General features: G+C 45.6%; 1 protein-coding gene across 5 annotated transcripts in view; it reads left to right on the top strand.

The window, feature by feature from the left end:
* Window positions 1–299: 299 nt before the first annotated feature.
* The window catches only part of LOC138287423 (matrix metalloproteinase-17-like), a 109,238-nt gene continuing 88,285 nt past the window's right edge, over window positions 300–21,252 (top strand). Inside the window, exons 1-2 of one of the 5 annotated variants that reach the window (XM_069227844.1) lie at window positions 300–317; window positions 3,203–4,825. In XM_069227844.1, the coding sequence (XP_069083945.1) occupies window positions 4,664–4,825 (162 nt within the window). In that variant the 5' untranslated portion in view covers window positions 300–317; window positions 3,203–4,663. The other 4 variants (XM_069227841.1, XM_069227840.1, XM_069227842.1 and 1 more) reach the window with 4 other exon arrangements.

Below are 21,252 nucleotides of genomic sequence, written 5' to 3'. Positions count from 1 at the left end.
GAAGCCTCCTCGCTGCTCATCAGCGTCACCTAGAAAAGGCCTCAGTTATCTTATGATGCCATTATATATACTCTTTCCTCATCATATAGTGCTTTTATGCTGCGCCAAGCGTGTCTCAAATCGCTGAGGCAGAGGGGATGGACAAGAGAGGGGGGACCACGAGTGAGGAAGGGAGGGGATAAGAGGCGGCGAGGCACAGCTGGAGAAAGAAGCGCAATGAAAAAGCGCCTTGAAAACATCTGAGAGTGAGTCAACAGTGCCGCAGCAGGCGGAAGACTCGCCTTGAAGCAGGACAAGGCGAGGTGGGAGAGACAGAGGTACAAAAGAGGGCGGAGTGGGGGCCCTGCCTTGTGTGCCTGCTGAGAGGGGATGTTGAGAATTCTTGGACTGGAAGGGAGAGAGGATGCTGGGACTCAGGGGAGAGCCACGCTCCGATGGGGGGGGGAGCAGCCCAATGATGGGATGGAGGAGGTGTGGGGGGCGTGCTGTGTACAAAGCGGTCAGTGATGGAAGTGGGGGGCATGCCTGCTGCACTAGAGGGCAGAGGGGATGCTGGGACTCAGGAGATAGCAACGTTCGAACTGGGGAGGGGGCAGCCCAATGATGGGATGTGGGGGGGGGGGGGAATGTTAAGGGGGTGGCTCCTTGCACTTGAAGGGAGGAGTGGGTGCGTGTCCCGGGCTCCTGGACACTGAAAACGAGAAATCCGGGGAACACAAAGACGCGCCAGCCGCATGGGGTGAGCGCCAGAGGGGGCGGGAGGACCACAAACTTGGAGCCGCGCTTCGGGCATCACCGAGAGGCAGGGGGAGGGCGCGAGGACCCGGCGAGCAGGGGCGCGTGACAGAAACTGAGGGAAGAAGGCAAAGTGAGTGAAAGTGAGTGAGGGGGTGGGCGAGACAGAGGGAGGAGAGGCAGCGGTATACTCAATCCCATAGGGAGGTCAGGGTGACATCCGCGGGGAGTAGGGAGACAGACAGACCGACAGGCACGAAGTAAGGCAGCGACCCCACGCAGGCAGGCTGTCAAGGCAAGAGGACAGGTCGAGGAAGACAGGCACGCAGACAGACAGGCGGACCCCAGGCATGAAGAGAGGTGGACGGGGAGCCCAGCGGCCACAGACAGACTGACAGGCTTCTAGACACATACAGAGACAGCCATGAGGTGGGTAAACACAGATAGACGGACAGGCACAAAGACAGACAGACATATGTTCACAGACAAAGGGACAGGCAGGTGGACAATGCTAGTCAAATGTAAATGGCGTTGGGGCGTCACGGAAGGGGAGGGAGGAAGTTCTAGAAAGAAGGGTGATTTCGAGGGAGCAGCATGGGGGTCAGGAGACATCTCAAGGGAAGTGCTTTAGAGGGCGAGAGACAGCACAGGGGGCGGCTGAGAGGCGGGGAGGGGCGCCGAGGACAGGACTGGAGCCGAGGGTGGCCGGGGTGAGGTGCAATTAGTGCAGGTGGGACTGAGGCTGAGTGACACGAAGTGCAGTGCACGGAGGCTGGATGAGGTGAAGTGCAGTTAGCGCAGGGTAGGCCTGAGGATGGGTCAGATGGAGTGCAGTTAGAGCAGGGTAGGGCTGAGAACGGATGAGACAAAGTGCAGCTCATAGAGGTAGATGGTTGATATAAAGTGCAGTTAGTGCAGGGTAGGACTGAGGGTGTGTTAGATGCACTGAGGCTCATATAGGTTAGGATTGATGTTGGGTGAGGTGAAGTGCAGTTAGTGCAGGGTAGGTCTGAGGTGGATGAGATGGCGTGCAGTTCACAGAGATTAGGATTTAGCCTGGACGAGAAGTGCAGTTCATTGAAGCTAGGACTGAGGATGGGTGAGGTGAAGTGCAGTTAGAGCAGGGTAGCGCTGAGAACGGATGAGACGAAGTGCAGTTCATAGAGGTAGGTGGGTGATATAAAGTGCAGTTAGTGCAGGGTAGGACTGAGGGTGGGTAAGATGCACTGCAGTTCATAGAGGTTAGGATTGAGGTTGGGTGAGGTGAAGTGCAGTTAGTGTAATTTAGGATTGAAGGTGAGTGATGTGAAGTGCAGTTAGTGCAGGGTAGGTCTGGGGCTGGTTGAGGTGAAGTGCAGTTCATAGAGATTGGAACTGAGGCTGGGTGATGTGAAGTGCAGTTAGTGCAGAGTAGGTCTGAGGCTGCTTGAGGTGAAGTGCAGCTCAGAGAGGCTAGGACAGAGGGTGGGTGAGGTGAAGTGCAGTCAGTGCAGGGATATAACTGAGGCTGGGAAATGTGAAATACCCTTCGTGCTGGGTAAATCTAAGGCTGGGTGATGTGAAGTGCAGTTCATAGAGGTTATGACAAGGGCCTCTGGAATTATGCGGCTGGAGAGGCCCAAATGATGTGGCAGGATTTAGTAAATTATGCGGCAAGAAAAGCCAATTTATGCAGCATATTGCAGCACGTTTTGTGATAGTACTACTTCATTATTTTGTCATTTTTTTCAGTTGATAATCCTATCTGGGCATTGGTTGCACCTCACTGGTACCTTTTAATACCCAAATATAGCAACAAGGAACAAAAGGTGACAAGTCCAGCTTTGCAAAGGGCCTTTCACAGCGCAGCAACACAGGTTGCTGCACTTTCAGTAACTTTCGAACCGCTGAGCTAGAAACCATTTTTTTGTTAAAATCTGCAGATTATGCGGCAGATGATGTATTGTGTGGCAAATTCGGCAAATCTATAACTATGCGAAAATCGCTGTGGCCTCACAATCGCATAATTCCAATGGCCCTGGTTATGACCGAGGATGGGTGATGCAAAGTACAGCTAGTACGGTATAGAATTGAGGCTGGGTGGAGTGAAGTGAAGTTAGTGCAGGGTAGGGGTGAGGATGGGAGAGGTAATGGACAATTAATGGAGACCAGGACAGAGACTGAGTATTGATGAAGCTGGGGTGCAGTTCAGTCATTCCTTCTTGCCACTGTGTTAGTCCTCAGAAGAGACCCTTCTATGTGTAGCCTCGAAACCTGACACGTCTTCAAGTTTATTTAATGTTTACGTTACTATTCAGTATTTCTCTTCTTTTTTTATTTCCTATTTTCGGCTTCCTGTATTTCATTCGTCGTTTCTTCTCTCTTTCTTTAGTAGTGCTGTACCGCTCTTCATTTTGTCTTCATTTGTAATTTTTTTCTTCATTCATGTAATTCCTCCTTCACCCCCCCCTCTCTCTCCCCCTCCTAGCCGGCGCCCTGGAGTCAGCACATGCAGATGTGGGCTGGGAGGCTCCCAGCTGTGTGAAGGGTCGGCCCTAGAGCGGAGAACAACAGCAGCACCACAGAGGGGGACCGGAGACAGCCGAGCAGCGAGCTCCGAGGACAGCGACCGCCTTTCAGCAGCTGGAGCTCGGCCACAGGGCTGGGAAGCCCTCTCTGCCTAGGCTGCCCCCACCGCCACTCGTCCCTGCCCCGGAGAGCGCACCACACCTTCTGCTAAAATAAAACACCAGCTCCCTGGACGCTCCCAACAACTCACCAGCCGAACACAACTTCTCGTCTGCAGAACACGCTGCAAAACCAAGCACGGCCTCAGAACACACAGACGGGCACCAGCGAGGAGCTCAGCATCCCAGACGTGAAGATGCCCACCGCTGACCCCCGTGCCAGGGAGAGCCGCCTGCTCTTTCGGAAGAGACGGAATGCAATCTCCTGGTCTTAAAACAACAGCTGGAAGCAACCACCAAAACGTTTTCACTAAGAAATTGAAGACGATCTCCTGTTCATCAGAAATACACTGAACAGAACTGCGTGGTCTTCAAAGAAACCGAAAAGAACTGTAAAGGGCTTCGGGAAGAAAGTGTTAAAAAATTACTCGGTCTTCAGAAAAAAGCAAAGAACAACTGCCTGGTCCTAAGAAGAAAGCTGACATATCCACTGGAATGCAAGGAGTAAGCAACCGCCCGATATTCATTAAGAATCTTAAGGTAACAACCTCGTCTTCAGAAAGAAACAGAAAACAACCCCCAGCGGTATAGAAAGGCACTGAGAATCTGAAATCAACAACTACACACTAACTAGCCTTCAGAAAGAAACTGAAGACAAACTCCTGCCCTTCAGAAAGAAGCGCGGAAGAATCAGGAAAGAACTACGTGATCTTCGGGAATACACTGCTGGAATCAACTGGTCTTTACAAAGAAACTTAACACATCCTGGATCTTTGAAAGAAACTTCCACAACCACGAAAAACTATGGTGCTTGAGGAAATACACCGTGAATAACAAACCTTGAAACAACCACTTGGTCTTCAGAAGGAAACTCATTTTAACAACCTGGCTTTAGAAGATCTTCAGAAAGAAACTTAAAACAACCATTTGGTCTAGGTGATGAAGTTGCACACAATCACCTGGCCTTAAGAAAGAAACTGAAAACAGTGACTTGGTGTGCAAGAAGAAACTACGGACAACCACTCCACCTTCAGGAAGATCCACCTGATCTTCAGAAAGACAATGATTACACCACTTGGGCTTCTGAAGGAAAATTAAAGTAACCACCTGTCCTTTAGAAAGAGATTGAAAACAAGCAAGTGTTCTTAAGAAAAAAAACAAAAAAACTGAACAACATGGTGGCTTCGAAAAAGAAAACCTAAAAGCAGTGAGAGCCTGACCACCAATCAGAAAGTGAAAACAAGCATCTGGTCCTACAAGCGATGAGGATGGGCCACCATGGCTGTGCAGGTTCTTCTTGGGGTGGACAGAGGAGCCGTGGCGAGGCCGCGCTCCTGCGGCCAGTGCTGGTGCTCTGCACGCTGCTGTGGCCAGCATCCACCACACCCACGCCAACACCACCAGATGAGAGCGGGGAGGTGGTGGTAAGTATGCATGCACTGTTTACTTCCTCAGAATTACCTTTTCAGTACAAACACTGACAATGATTGGATTTTAACATAAAAACTACACATGCTCCCTAAAGAAATTGAGACTTAAAAATAACGCAAAGGATCTAGACTGTGGAACCACATTACGGTTATGCAGAATGTGTTTCCACAAGAGTTTCTGTGTAAATACCTCTCTGCACCATCACGAGTTTTACCGGATAATATTCTGCACCCGGTAATACCGCACAGGGTAATATCACCTGCTTTTCCAGACACATATTCCACCTGCTATTCAGTGACAGTAAAGGACCTGATTTTCATATAGTTCTGGGCGCTGTATGGTTTCCCCCTTCCTTGACCAAAAATTCATAATCTTCCAATGATGGTTGGTAAAATCACCCGTCATTGGCAACCTTGGCCGACTGATAACGAGGCTCTAAAAAGAGAATTTCCTCTACTTCCTTTAGCATAAACAATCACACAGTGATGGAGAGACTAGACAAACAACACATATCACCAGTTAAAATAATATAACACAATGGCATAAGATCAAACCACAGACTTTTATATCCTTTTTATTATCCTTCTCTATTCCCTTACGTTGTTGGTATCGGTGGGCAGTGCACCGATAAGGACACCTGCGAATGACAGCTACAAAGCTCAGGGCTCCAGCCCTGTAAGTCCAGCGTTCAAGAACTGAGGTCTACTGAGGTCACATTTCGCAGCAAAGATCCCTCGGCTCTGACTCCAGCTCTGAGAGGCGTGGCCTTCTGCTGGAAGGACATGCCAGTAAGGAGTCAGGGCTTAAAGAGGTGAGGCCTAGTGGTGGGTGGACAGTAAGGAGCCGTCAGCTCTAAGAGGTGTGGTGTAGTGGTTGTAGGACATGTCAGTGAGAAGCCCAGACCTTTGATAGGTGAGGTCGAGAGGTGGCGGGGCGTGCCAGTAAGGAGCCCGGGGCTGTAACCTAAGGTCTGAGAGGTGAGGGCTAGTGGTGGAAGGGCGTGCCAGTAAGGAGCCCGGGGCTGTAACCTAAGGTCTGAGAGGTGAGGGCTAGGGGTGAAAGGGCCTCAGTAAGGAGCCAGGGGCTCTGAGAGCAGTGGCCTAGGGGTAAAAGGACATGTCAGAAGGGGCTCAAAGATGTATGGCCTACTGGTGGAAGGGCGTGCCAGTAAGGAGCCCCAGGCTGTAACCTAAGGTCTGAGAGGTGAGGGCTAGTGGTGAAACGACATGTCAATAAGGAGTCATCGGCTCTGAGATGTATGGCCTAGTGGCGACAGCACATGTCAGTGGGGAGCCCCGTGGCTCCCGCCGCAGACCTCAGAGGTGACGGCTGGTGTGGTTCGCACTGGTGTGGCAGGAGGGTGGCCTGGGCTATCATCCCTCCTCTGTGAGACCAGGTCTAGTGTGGGTAGGCACAGGCCTCCTAGTGAAGGATCTTCAGGGAGTGAATCAATCACAGAGAGACACTTGTGAGGTCCGGGGCAGGCTCTCTGGGCTCCTGTCTAACTCCTAAAGCTGTGCAGGTAAAGTTCGAGACGGCATTCAGGCGTCCTGTGTGTATCCCCACCTCAGGACCAGAAGCAGGTTGTAATCGCAGAACTGAGTCTCGATGGAAGGCTCAAGCAGTGATACAGTCATGAAGGTGCAATGTCTGCCTTCCCTTCACCCCCAGAGCCCTCATGCTCTGCAGTTTAACCCTTGCATAGTAGATTCATTTACTATCTGTATCTGCACATCCTCAGCAGCACCGTGCATTCAGCAGCCTGTACCCGGAAGCACTGCTCCAGACCTGCCCCATACTGTGACTCGTGCTGCTGGATGTGGTGGTGGGCTGTGAAACATGCTCACCTCCTGCAGCATTTATGTTTAATGATGTTTAAATATCCAAGACTGTTCTCTTCAAGCAACACCTCGTTGCAGTGCAACTTTCTGTTGCAGCCACTCCCCCCAAGCAGCAAACCCACCTTTCCTGACCAAGCTCAGCAAATGTATCCCTGACACCCAGTTCTTACCTATTCCCCACCCTCTGCTCCAAGATGGTAGATCCCATTAGATTGCTTCCTACCCGTTGTAATACGTACCCGCTTCCCTTCCCAGCAGCGCTTTACAAGCCGAAATGTCGAAGTGCAGGTACTCACTCTTCTGAGTACCAGTTTGCTCTTGAGAAGTGCAGGTACTCACTCTTCTGAGTACCTGTTTGCTCTTGAGAAGTGCAGGTAATCTCTCATTAAATGTATTGCTGTAGTGCTGAGAAGTGCAGGTACTCTCCAGAAGTGCAGGTGCTCTCCCTTCCAAATGAAAGAAGTGCAGGTACTCTCATTAAATGTATTGCAGCAGTGCTGAGAAGTGCAGGTACTCTCCAGAAGTGCAGGTGCTCTCCCTTCCAAATGAAAGAAGTGCAGGTACTCTCCCATTAAACGTATTGCAGCAGTGCTGAGAAGTGCAGGTACTCTCCGGAAGTGCAGGTCCTCTCCCTTCCAAATGAAAGAAGTGCAGGTACTCAGTACCGGACAGCACCTGCCCATTTGAAGCACTGCTTCCCGTCCTTTCTTTCTGTACCCTTAATCTGGGTTGTCCAATTTACAGCTGCAAACCCTTGTTCATGTATAGCGCTCTGCTGCTTTGTAGCTAGGATGGCGCTATATAAGTCACATGAATGGATTTTGAATAGCTCGCCGGTCACCAGTTTCTTGGCCTTCTGATCCTGTTGGGCGTTTGCTTGCTTACTTTGGGATGTCAAAGGCGGGTGCTTTGTAGAGGGAGGGAGGTCTTCTCACTGTGAGGTATCTCACTAGTGGGCGTTCCCAATGATGGGTGCTTGTGGTGAGGTGATGGTACCCTGCCTTCTGCCGAGCCTTGCACACGTGAGCCTGTGGATAGACCCAGAGGGGGGACCTCTGAAGGGGTGATTGGTCTTTCCACCTTCCATCAAACCCTTGCACCTCCATCTTTCGGTGGTCGCGCGGTGCCAGTGTGGATTACTGTCTAACGTGTTTGAGAGCAGTCTCGAGTCTGTGGGTGGGTGTGTCATACCATCTCGTTACCTCTTTCTTCCTGTGCCTTTCTCTGCACACCCTCTCCATGGAGATGCTTCCTGCCCCAGGGCCCATGTTTCAGTCTTTGCCCTTTCCGTGGTTGCCCACCGTGCACACCGTCTGGTCTTCCCACGCAGGTCTCCTTCCTAGAGACTTTACACTCCTTTCCTTCGTGTCTTGTGTCAGTGTTGTGATCTCCTGGCTAAGGAGACAGCTCTTTTTTTCTGCTGGGTACATCTCTTCACCTGTAACAAAACTCTCCCCTTTGCGTCTTTGTTTGACCATTTCTGTGGAACATCTGAAATATTATCGTTTGTGTGTATGTTTATTTGTTTAGCTTTTTGAAAAGTGTGGGCATCATCCCACAGCATGTTGGAGCACTTAGCACTAGACGCATCTGTACGTCCTGTAGTCAACATGAGGAGTGAAATATACCTATAGGGTGAGAAATTGAAGGAGGTTCAAAGAGCCACAAAGAGAATCATAAAAATTAAAAGATTCTGACAAAGACAATTGCACATCACAGAGGTAACGTGAGGAGTTCAATACTTATGAGAGGATAAATGAAAGACATATTTGAATCACACAGATCACATGAGGCATATTATACATAGGGCCTGATTCAGAGTTTGACGAATGCGGTTACTTCATCACAAACGTGACAGATATCCCGTCCACCGTATTACGATTCCATTATATCCTATGGACACTTTAATATGGCCGATGGGATAACCATCACGTTTGTGGCGGAGTAACTCGTCCGCCAAAGTCTAAATCAGGCCCAAAGTTTTAAAACCCTACGAGGGAAGTAGCTGTGCACCTGGCTACCTTGAATATTATAATATTTAGATCTGCTAGAGATTTCTCAAGATACTGAAAATAGCAATTCAAAATGGAAATTATATTCGGTATGAAACACCAGAGGATCATAATATTACTAATGGGGAGGTGCTCTGTGCTGTGAAGCATGAGGAATAGATACTTGAATGCTAAGGTAAATAAGGAAAGAGAGGGGGATATTGCAATATTTATCACATTGCTCATCATATTTCTGATCTGTTTGGTAACAGGCGTTGGCACACATATTAGCGATAAATGGCCAAATCTTAATGAGGACCAGTGTGTTTAGTGGTATTAGAATTGTGCCTGAAAAATTGGCATTGGAAGACTTCAATTAAAATCATTTCCACAATGTTATTGGCATCAACCCTGTCACAGATGTTTGTTTTGGTTCTTGTTTCATTTCATCCTTTTCCCACGCGTGTCCGTAAGTGGTGGCCTTTTACCACATGCACTGTATTTTGCGTTTCTAAAGCACGTCCCTGTTCCAAAATTGTAAATACATAGGCCCATATTTATACTTTTTCAGCGCCGCATTTGCTCCGCTTTTTGACACAAAAACGGCACAAACTTACAAAATACAATTGTATTTTGGATGTTTGTGCCGCTTTTGCATCAAAAAATGACACAAATGCGGCGCTAAAAAAGTATAAATATGGGCCAAAATGTGTAATGGGTGGAATTCATGAAGTAAAGTCAACAATTTCTCCGGCTGCATTCCAGTCCATCATTTTTCTACCCACTGTGGCAGTGCAGACAGTGGCCAGCCATAGGTAATTGAACTTGGATCTCCTCCAAAAAGGAATAGACCGGGGTCAACTACCAGACTAGATCTCATTTAGATGAGAACCCAAGCAGCCCCTGACCATTTTTGGCAGCGGTGAGAGAATGAAATGCTGCCTGAAGGATTGGCAGTGATTGGACTCTTTTGATTTGGATAGCTCACTCATCAAAGTTTGTGTTTTTTAAAGCACTTCTAAAGTGGCCCCGCGCACAGGTTTGTCTTACGTGCATGGTTGGAAGAGAATAAGATTGTAGTGTGATCTACGTGGGAGTCCTTGGGTGGGATGCGTGGGAGGTACATAAGTGCTCCAGTGTTGCTGCTACAGGCCGGGTGCTGCTCGTGGGCGTGTCTGTATCACAGAGAAGGGTTAGGGTGAAGGGGTATATGTTCATTAAAATACAAACACTGGGGTAGTCAGTGGTTCTCAGACTCGTGGCTGTATGGTGATGTATACAACACATCCATTTCATGCTGGTGCTTAAAACATGTATGTGTTGTTTCTTGGCACCTTCTCTTATAAGACAGGCCATTGCTTTTTGGCCGTGGGTGCGAGATGCGGTCAATATAGGATGAGAGAATAATCATGAATGTATTACTTTCCAATAACTCTCTTATGAGGTTCCAGTGTCAGCAGCAAAAGGCAGCATATGAAGAACACTTTGTTTACAAATGCCCCATATGGAACTGGGTGGTGAACAATACAATAGAATACAAAGTAGGTTTTTGGCTGTTTGTCAAATAAGCACTTCTAAAGTATGTACTTGGGGTCATAGCCTGGAGGGCTGAGAAAGAGAGACCCTAGGGCAATGATGGAGACACTGAGTAACCAGGGAAGACTACAGACCAGCACTTGCAGGTCACCTTTCACATGGGGAAGAGGAATAGGCCACATTCAAGGGAAGAGTGTCATATTCCCCTTAAGTGGACGATGCAGGTGACTGTGGCACCATATGTGCCAAAGGATCACAGATTAGTGGCACTGATGGGCTGGTGTTAAAATCTTCAAGGGTGTCCTCAGGCTCCAGGGTGGCTTTTTGTAAGAATGAAGCATTTTTGTACATTTACTCTCAGCCTCATTGTGTCTTGATACTAGAATGTGTATCTGACTCACACAACTGCCTCCTCAGCCTCCAAGTCACCTGTTGCTAGAATCTGAGACTCACTCATACGCATCTGTTTGTGTCATCTTAGTTTCCTGAGGCCACTGTCCGTGTCCCACTCCCACATCGATCCTCATTCTTCGTGGTCACCGATACCATTCTTTGAACTCAACTCACATTTCTCCCTCCCATGCATTGCTCTAGATCTCTTCCCTCACAGCATTTCCCACTTCAGTGATTAGCGCTACTAAGCATGGACAAGCCCACTTCCTTTAACTAAATGGAGGGCAAGCTGATCTGGGAGATCTCCCGCAGAGAGCCTCAGATGGGTGACCAAGTGACTCAGAGTAGGCGGCTTCCTCGCACAGCTTCCTTGTGCCGGAGCATGCAGCTGGACTGAGCTTCCACTACATGGAATGAGTACCTCAATTAGTACCAGCTGTGCCCCTAGCCTACAGTTATAGCTGCCATTGCTGCACCTGTGGCTTCAAGTGCTGCTTCCGTGCTAGATCCAGAAGTGACAGAAAGTTAGTTATCTTGAGGGTGATTTAAAAACCATGCAGGCAGGCCTGTAGCCAGAAGTATATGTTTAGGGTGGCAAGGCTCTCAGCTATGCTCGAACATTAAAGCTGTGCATTATATGCACTATAGGTGGATTCACTCCCAAGTGTGGTGAAAAAGGTACAATATGCAGGATTTTAAGCAAACTATGCTTTTTGTTGCTTTTTTATGATTCTTGTGATTGATGGTACTACTAAATATCAGCCCCCAAATATTGTGGTACAAGAAAATTGAGGCCAGAATATCGAAATGCCAATATTAGACATTTGTTACTGAGTGTTAGACCTGGCATCCTTGGTGTGGTTTCCCCCACCTTTTTGCCCATGCTTCCTGTATTTCTGACTATGTGCTCGACTTCGTTTTTGCTGGTTTTGGTACTCTGGACACTTTACCACTGCCCCCTAGTAAAGTACACTGGAGGTGCCCAGGGCCTGTAAACCAAATGCTACTAGTGGGCCTGCAGCACTGATTGTGCCACCCACATAAGTAGTCCCGTAAACATGTCTCAGACCTGCCACTGCAGTGTCTGTGTGTGCAGTTTTAAACTGCCAATTCGTCCCAACCATCCCTTTTACTACATGTAAGTCACCTCTAAGGTAGGCCCTAGGGTGCAGTATATTTAAAAGGTAGGACATGTACTGATGTGTTTTACATGTCCTGATAGTGAAATACTGCCAAATTCAGTTTCACTATTGCAAGGCCTATCTCTTCCATAGGTTAACATGGGGACTGCCTTTAAATATATTTTAAGTGCAGTTCCTCATTGAGAGCAGATAAAGATGTGGAGTTTGGGGTCTCTGAACTCACAATTTAAAAATACATCTTTTGGTGAAGTTGTTTTTTAGATTGTCTGTTTGAAAATGCCACTTTTAGAAAGTGGGCATTTTCTCGCTCAACCATTCTATGTCTCTGCCTGCTTGTTAAATCCATGTCTGGGTCAGACTGGCAGTTGGGCTGTTTAAGAATTCCCTCTAGACAGTGACACAAAGGGAGCTATGGAGTGTCATGCATATCCTGATAGGTCTCCTGGGCTAGAGTGGGGAGGGAGGACCTGAAACCTGCACCTGAAAGGGCTGTGTCTGTTCTCACACAATGTGCCTCCGACCCCCTGATGTGTGTCTGGGCCGGGCCTGGGGAAGTCAGGATCTTGTCAACAACAGAGACTTTCCTTTGAGGTTTGCCTACTTCAAAGGCAGAAATGGGTATTAGTGGTGGACCCAAAACCCCAGACGTTTAGAACACTTCTGCATTAAGAATAACCTCTGCCAAGGTGAAGAGCTAAAGAGCTGGAGGAGGAGTACTTCCCCTTTGCTGTGTGTGCTTTACTGGGTTGGCCTTCAGTTGCTGCTTCTGCGTTAAAGAGGACAAAGACTGGACTTTTTTGTGTATCCTGCTTGTGAAGTTTCTTTAAGGGCTTGGACTGAGCTTGCCTCCTGTTAAGAAGACTCAGGGACAGCAAATACTTCACCTACCAGCCTCTGGGTTCACTTGCTGTGGAACCTTACTTGCCAGGTGGTGCCTATTCCAAGTTCTGGGCCCTTAGGAGTGAAAGCTGGCTAAAAACCAAGAAAGACCAAGTGCACCGACGCTGGACGACACCCGCACTGACACCGTTGCCTGACCATGCAACACCTCATGTTAAGAAGTCTCAGGGATAGCAAATACTTCACCTACCACCCTCTGGGTTCACTTGCTGTGGAACCTAACTCCCCAGGTGGTGCCTATTCCAGTTGCTGGCCCCTTAGTAGTGAAAGCTGGTTAAAAACCAAGAAAAGCCCAAGTGCACCGGTGCCGGACGACACCCGGACTGACACCGCTGCCTGACCACGCAACGCCACCTGCAACCAAAGCCGTGGTCCCCGCTGGAGTGTGACGACCCTGACTGACATCACAGGCCTGCCGCTGCCGCAGCCCAGCTGACATCTCATGACTTCGGGAGTCCCAAGTGCCATGTCACTGATGTTTGTGAAACCTGACTCCGCCGTGGAACCTGCAGCCTTGTGACGTGACCCCGTGAGGTCACCCCACCGTTTCTTGACCCATCGGACATCGACCACACCGGAAGCGTAAGGAGCCAACGCTCCGTACCAACGCTGCCTCATCTCCACTGCTCCGCAGCAAGGGCCCGACGCTTCCCACGACACCTCTGCTCCACTGCTCTGCAGCACCGGAACCAACGCTGCACCAGATCCAGCGACGCCTCGCTTCCCCAACTTTGTGCACTGGTTGTTTCCTCACTTTCAAAAGGTACTGTACCTCGGGGATCGTGCGACTCCATGACCGGCGCCATTGGTGTTGTATTGTTGGGAACAACTCCATGATAACACCAAATTGAAGCATTCATGTTTCTAAATGCTATATTCAAGTTTAATTTTTGAAAATTGATAACTTTGCTTGTGTATGTTGGATTTTCGTTGCTTGGGTTTTGATTTACTCAGATAAATATTGGCAATTGCTCTAGATTGGTGTTGAGTACTTTTGTGGTGTTTTCACTGTGTTACTGTGTGTGATTGTAAAAATACTCTACACATTGCCTTTGAGATAAACCTGACTGTGCCAAGCTACCAAAGGGGTGAGCAGGGGTTATCGTAGGTGTGAATCCCCATTTCCCTGACTGAAGGTCCCTGCTTAGACAGAGTGCAAACTGACTGCCAACCAGAGACCCCATTTCTAACACTTACACTACAAAAACCATTGAAATTAGCAAAAAACAAGGGTTAAACATAAGTAATAGTTAGGCAAACTTTAGTTGTCTATACAAACCCAACTTAAGCTACACAGACATTAGAAATTGTACAGTTATAGTTATATTTTATATTTATCATTTATGTACCACTTTCACACTATTTTAACTCATAATTATAATTCATATTTCTACTTATGCACCACCATAAAATTCATATAGCTCGCACACCTATATAGGCAGTCTTCACTCACTCGTACATTAACTAGAACTTGCCCCTTCTCCATCCACTACCTATACCCTTGTGTATTACAGACATTAGAGCATGGGAAATTACTGCATTAATAACAATACCCATGACATGTCAAGTTACTTGCTTTTCCTGAACACACTGCATGGTACAGTGATGACAGTGATGAGGTATAGTTAACATAGTGTGGCCACAGTGTAGTGGAACGTAACAGGTCACCCAAAGTACTGGGAAAGAAAATGTTTCTGATAAAAACACTAGAGACATTTTCTTTTCATGTGGGGCATGATAGAAATGTTTCGTTGAGTCCTGAGTTCGATTTTTTGTTGTTTTGCTATATTAAGCAGCACGCTGTGTGCACTGATGTCACAGCAAAACACATTGGAAAGCAGACTGCGCTAATGGATTCTACATGGGTTCACAAATGTCCTAGCAAACTTCATTCTTACACTTCTGCCGATAACAATAGTAACTTATTTGTGTGGCTGGGACTGTCATCTGTGAAAGGAGAGGCCCCAAAAACACAAGAAAGAAACATCAAGATTTTGCCTTGCAAATTGACCCATTCTGGTGATATGGGCAGCTGCCGTATTAAAGGCCACGGCATGGTCCACACTCAGTGAAACCTATCAGGCCCAGACATTTCTGAAAACAAGGCACCTACTGTAGTCTTGGGTGGTAGGGCTTTTGTGGATCTGAATACCTTTTCTTATCTAGAATGCCCTGCAAACACCAAACTTTGGCTAATTTTCCTCATATGTCTGTGAATTAAAATTCTGGAATCTGTGAAGATCCATAAAATTCCTACCACCCAGCATTCCAACACTTCTTCCAATTAAACAGTACCCTAAATGTTCACCAAGGGTTACATGTTTTGTACATTAATTACATAGGACCTTATAGCAGCAGTTTACTTAGTATGGCCATAAATTAGATGAAGATAAGGCATACATTTTTCAAAGGAGTCAATAAATTTAAAAACGTGGATTCTTCTACACAGATCTTACATAACAATATATAAAAATCTGAAAATGTAAGTAGATGTTGTGTGGAGATGTCTGGAGAGGTCAATTATAATTCAAATGCTTTCAGCCTCAGATGCCCTGACTATGGTTTCCACAACATTTGGTTCACAGAGTTAAATCATCCGCATCTCTAGATATTAAACCATTTTTGAAAGATAGTACACTATAGCAGCCTTTTTGGTGTGGTAGGCTATAATGGGCTATTTCAAATTCACACTACTGCTACTACAGCAACACATTAACCTAACAAACTGTCTGGCAAATGCAAACAAAATAATGGTCTGTAGGCAAATACATTTTCTCACCAACCTTTATCTCACAGCAGGCCACCACCACTAGAAAGGCTGTAGGCTGGAGTAATGTCAGTCAAATGTCAGTCGTACCTGACTTATGATGACTTTCCTACAGCTCAATTGGCTAATTAAAGCAAAATGCCATACTGGAATCTGGAGATTTCCTGTTTGGACCTTGCTTCTGAATAGGTGGTAGGTTTAGGTAGTGACAACCACCTATGTATCAGGAATAGGAAAGGTCATGAAATTTGGTGGCTTAAGAACAACGTGACCCAATGTCTAGCATAGTTGTGCAATCTTTTCACACAGCAACTTCTTCTTGAAGGGGGTGTAGCTAATGTCAATCAAATTCTTGCCTCTCAGCTGTGACTGTGAATTAGTGTTGGCACCACCTTTCAAATCAGCTTCTTGCACACAAGACTGTGGCATCCCTCAGGGGTTCTTCATACCCCCTCTATTATTCAACAACTACTGGACCCCCTTACCAAACCTGTTTAAATAATTCAACCTCGTGTGTTACAGCTATGCAGATGACACCCAGGTCATTTTTTTTTATTTCAAGAGTTTTTTATTGGGGTTTTATACAATTGGAAAATTAAATGACATAAATGAAAAGAAACAATACATTGTATGGTACCATCAAATCAAGTAGGAACAGTAGTTTAGGATGTAGCATGAGGAGTCGATCCACGTTTACAAAGTAGAGGGTAAGGTCAAGTGTATTTGTTTGCAATGGTGAAGTGTAGTTAATCAGTGTGTGTCTTGTGACAGAGCGGTTTATGATGATTAATGTACCTCAGTTGTAGATGAATGAGTCAGAGTAAAAAGTGCAGAGACAAGAGAAGAGTAGAAGAAGGTAATAAGGGGGTGAAATGTAGGGAGTGCACTGTGAGTGGGTATGGGTAGGGAGAGGAGGAGGTGGACGAGTGGGGAAAGGGGGGATGGGAGAATAAGCGAGTGAATGATCGAGTGATCAGATGATCATGGTTACATAGACGAGTGAGGCATAAAGTTGTCTAGTTTGCACCAGAGTTTACTATTCTTCATTGTTGTTGTCATCAAATATATGTTAAGTGAGTTACAGGCGGTTCTGGTGAATGGGACCCATTCCCACCATGTGTGGGGGGATAGTTTGAATAAGTCTTTCCATTCATTGAGGATAACTTTAAGGCTGGTTGTGACTAGAATGTCCCATAGGAGATGGTCCTCTTTTTTTAATGCTTGTTTAATGTCAGTGGGGAGGATGCCCAGTGTTATACAGTAGAGGCTAAAGTAGGAGTCCATTTTGAATGAAGAATTTGAGATATTGTATTACTGATGTCCTGCCAGGACGTTTTGGTGGAGGTGCACTCCATTAGTATGTGTTTTAAGTCTCTTGTTTCCTTCTCACAGCTCCACCATGTGTCGGAGGATTGGAGGCCCAGTTTAAAGTTTGGCTGGAGTACAGAGGGCCGTATTGGCAATCCAGTATCTGCTTTGTGCTAGTGATGGAGTTATTATGTTGGAAGTGAGGTTACTCCAGGTAGATGGCCAGTCTGGTGAGACCTTTGGTGTGTTGTTTGAGTCTGATAGTAGAGTTTCTCACTTTCTTGTGTTGGTTTATTTAGTGAGGTTTTTGACGGGGACAGGAGGGAGTACAGTTTGGAAGCTAGTTAACCACCTTTGGTACATTTTTATAATGTGTTGGGTAGGTCAGGGGGGAGTTGGAGGTTTATGTTTGGCTATAACTGATTTTATTTTAAGTAAATGGTAAAATTCTAGTTCGTTTAAGCCAAATTTGTCTTTAATTTAAGAGAATGGTATGGGTTCTGAGGGGGTGTCGATATCTCTCACCAGAAGAATATATTTTTCTTCCCATTGCTCTATAAACAACCTTCTTCCTTCTAGTTTTAAGTTTTCATTGTGCCATAGCGAGGTAGACATAAGTGTTTAATTTTGTTGGGTAGTTGTCAATTTTTCGGAGTGTTGTGGTGGATAGAATGTTTATAGATTGGTGTGTTTTATTTTTTTTGATGATTAGAAATGAAGTGAGAGATAAGGGGTTAGCAAGAGAAATTTCCATAGCGAGCCATGGTGGCGAGGGGTTGGTGGTGGTTAGGAGCCAGCGGCTCCCCTGTTTTGCTAGGAAGGAATGTTGGTATCTCTGTTACTCGGGTAAGTTTAGGCCACCAAGTTTTTTAGGAAGTCTCAGTTTCTTTAGGGCAATTCTGGGCTTTTTAGACTTCCAGAGGAATTCGATAAGTAACGTGTCTAATTTAGTAAAAGGGTTTTCTGAGAGGTATATGGGGGGCATGCTGATTAAAATGTTAATGAGGGGGGTAATCATCATTTTGATAGATTCTGTTCTACTCCACCAAGTAATGAACCTGGTTGACCATTTGTTTAGGCTATCTTTGATGTTATCTTGCGTCTTTTTCTCGTTGAGATCGATGGAGCCTTTAAGGTTATTGGTTAACCATATACCCAGGTATTTTATCTTATCTGGGGCCCATTTAGTCCATAGGGGCTGATTTGTGAAATCTTGTAGTACACATTGAGAGGAAGAGCCTCTGTCTTTTCCTTGTTGAGGCTGTAGCCTGACATCTTAGAGTAGTTCTTGGGATTGTATGGGTCTTTCCCTTCTTTGGTTATAACAAATATGGTCTCCTCTGAGGCGGAGCTCTCAATGGAGCCAGTGGGGGAGAAGTGGGCAAATAAGTCTTTTAAGAGAGTGAGTATCCCAAGTTTGATAGAATGATGCCAGGAAGCCATCTGGGCCCAAGGCCTTCCCGGCTTTCATTGTTTTGATCACGTTTATGATTTCTTCACGTGAAATTGGCTGTTATAGTGATTATTTTGTTGATTCATCTATCTTAGTTACATGAATTCTGTTGAGGTAGTTTAAGGATATGTCATAAGATGTGTTATTAGTTTTGGAGTAGAGGGCATGGTAATATTTTTTGAAGATATTTAAGATGTCCTTCTCGTTTGTCGATGTGACGCCATGTTAGTTGGTTATAGAGGTTATTCTTGTCTTCTGACAGGTCTGTTTTAAATTAGCCGCAAGTATTTTGCCAGCTTTATTACGTCCACAGAAATTGATGCCTTGGTATTTTTGGACTATTAGGTGGGCTTTGTGACTCCGAATCCTGATTTATTCTTACTTGAGTTTAATTAGATTGTGTAATTGAGTTTTGTCTTTGGTGTGCTTGAGATCTTTCTCTAATGCTTTTATGTTTAGTTGGTCTAAGGTTTTGTTGTGTAGTTTGTTTTTCTTTGACATAAGTTTTTTATCATGTGCCTGCAGATAGTGCATTTCATGGTGTCCCAGATGGATTGTGCATTTGGACTAGAAGACCTATTGAGTTCTATTTATTCATCGATCTCTTTTTTGATTATTTCCTTGAAGGAGGGATCCTCTGTGGGGAGGTCGTTCATTCTCCATGTTTTTATTCCTGATGTATTGCAATGCGATATGTAGAGTAATGAAATTCAGGCATGGTCTGACACTAGGATTGGTTCAATGGTTAGGGAAGAGGTGGGTGGGACGTGAGTTTCGTCAATTAAGATATAATCGATGCGAGAGAATGTATTGTGCGGATGGGAGGAAAATGAGTAATCTTTCCCTGTGGGATTGAATAGTCTCCATATGTCTTTAAGTTTAAGAGAATTGCACATGTTTGGAATTTGCTTATGGCATTTGTTGGGTTTAAATTGACATGCAGAATTCCTTTCAAGGGTGGCATCCCAGGGTAAATAGAAATCTCCTCCTAGAATAATTCTGCAATTGGGAGGTAAAGTTGACAGAGGGGCGTGGGAGGAAGGAAAAGAGATAGTGGAGTAGTACAGTACAAGACAGCAGGAAAGATATGAAAGTTAAAAAGAAAATGGAGAAGAAAACGATAATATAGTGATTGATTGAATACTTGTGATGAGAATCTAGATATCATGGAGAGGTATCCGACAAAATCTAACTGAGGAGAGGCAATGGAGGCCACAGGTGACCAAGGCTAAGTCAGGAGTGCAGTCTTGCCGCTCCCTGTACAGAATAGGGTGTGTATTAAGAGCCACAGCAGTATCTAAGTATGGTATGTTTACCTATATTGAATGGTGGCTGGCATGCCTGGCGTTGTTTCCATAGTGGTGCTTAGACAGTTAGTTGCCATTTAGTAGGAGAGGGTAATAATGTGTATTCTGTTGTTTATATTAATGTATTTGGAAGTATAGTAGTCTTAGTATATAGAGAAAGTGTAATATTTGTTGTGACTGAGGTGGTTATTTGTGGGATGGGTGTTAGTTGGTGACGTGTCATTATTTCTGCTGAGTTAACTTTTTACATCAACAGTTAGACTTGTGAAAAATGGTACTCAATGTACAGTTTACAGTAAATTCTCCACTTACTGTCATTACAGTGCTAACATAGTGTCAACGTAGAGCTAACTTAGTTTCAACGAGTTATCAGTCAGTCAATCAATCAATCAATCAATCAAAAAAATTTATAGAGCGCGCTACTCAACTGTGAGGGTCTCAAGGCGCTGGGGGTCAGGGGGGAGGATCACTGTTCGAACTGCCATATCTTGAGTAAGGTGTCTACCTAGAACCAACATATTATCAACCTAGTACCAGCATAATGTTCATATAATGTCAGCATATTCTCAACATAGATCCAACACATATCGAAGTGAGTCAGTCGAGTGCAGCAGGGTTACTGTATTGCAGGTAGTCCAGGCAAACGTTAGTGATTTTCGGATTGTCCAACCTGTGGGTCAAAACGCAATTTCAATAGCAATTGGACAACAGCTAAGTACCCACTGGATGACAATAGATTTGTATGATATTATTATCAATTTAAGGCTGGTATCAATATTAATTAATGCCAATATTAGATTTGTTAAATTTGAAACATTGCAAAAAATCCGTCATTGGGTTGAAGGCAATTATAAAACATCCGGTTTAACCAGAGGAGGTTCAAAGTCGTTATAGAGGTACAGTACCAGTCATTGAAGAAGAGAAGAGAAATAATAACATTGGTTACAGTTAACAATAGGTTGTTAGGTTTATTGTTAGGTTATTAGTGGGTTAGTAGGTGCTAGTTAGTTTAGTTAAGGTTTTGTAGGTCTCTGACCACTTTATTTATTCTGTCTCGGTTTGAAGAAGTGGAAGCAACTCAAACAAATATTTCGGCCTTGTTAGAAATGGGGTCTTTGGTTGGCAGTCAGGTTACACCCTGTCCAAGCAAGGACCCTCACTTTAGTCAGGGTAAGTCACACACAATCCAAATTATCCTGTGCCCACCTTCTGGTAGCTTGACACTGAGCAGTCAGGCTTAACTTAGAAGGCAACGTATAAAGTATTTGTGCAATAAATCATGCAATAACACCGTATAACACCACAAAAATACACCACACAGTGTTTATATCTGGTTAAATGCAGGTCAAAACGATGAAGATTTGATAAGTAGACGTTGAAATATCACTTTAGAGAATGGTAAAAAGAGTCTTACGTTCTTAAAAAGCAATAAGTGTCTCTAGCAAGCATAAAGTATCTGGTTTGCATCTAAATTATCCGCAAGGGGCCGCAGAGGAGGCGATGTGTGGAAAACGTGGAGGTGTGCGTCGGTTTCTCCAGGCGCACACAGACGATGCGCCGATATTTTTCCACGCAGTCAGGGCCTTGCGTTGATTTCCGTCACAAAGACTTGAATCCTTTTTGGGTTGCAGGGTATTTGGATGCCCCGGGGATGATGCAGAGAAATCCTGGGCACGCAGGACGAAATCACAGGAGCTGCGTTGATCTGGTGGGTGATACTGGGAAATTTCAGTCGCACTACAGGCGCTGCATCGATTCGTCTCGCAGAAGGCAGGCTGCGTT

Source organism: Pleurodeles waltl, chromosome 4_1 (assembly GCF_031143425.1).
Source record: "Pleurodeles waltl isolate 20211129_DDA chromosome 4_1, aPleWal1.hap1.20221129, whole genome shotgun sequence".
NCBI classification, from domain to species: Eukaryota; Metazoa; Chordata; class Amphibia; order Caudata; family Salamandridae; genus Pleurodeles; species Pleurodeles waltl.
This window is presented reverse-complemented; position numbering and strand designations above follow the sequence as displayed.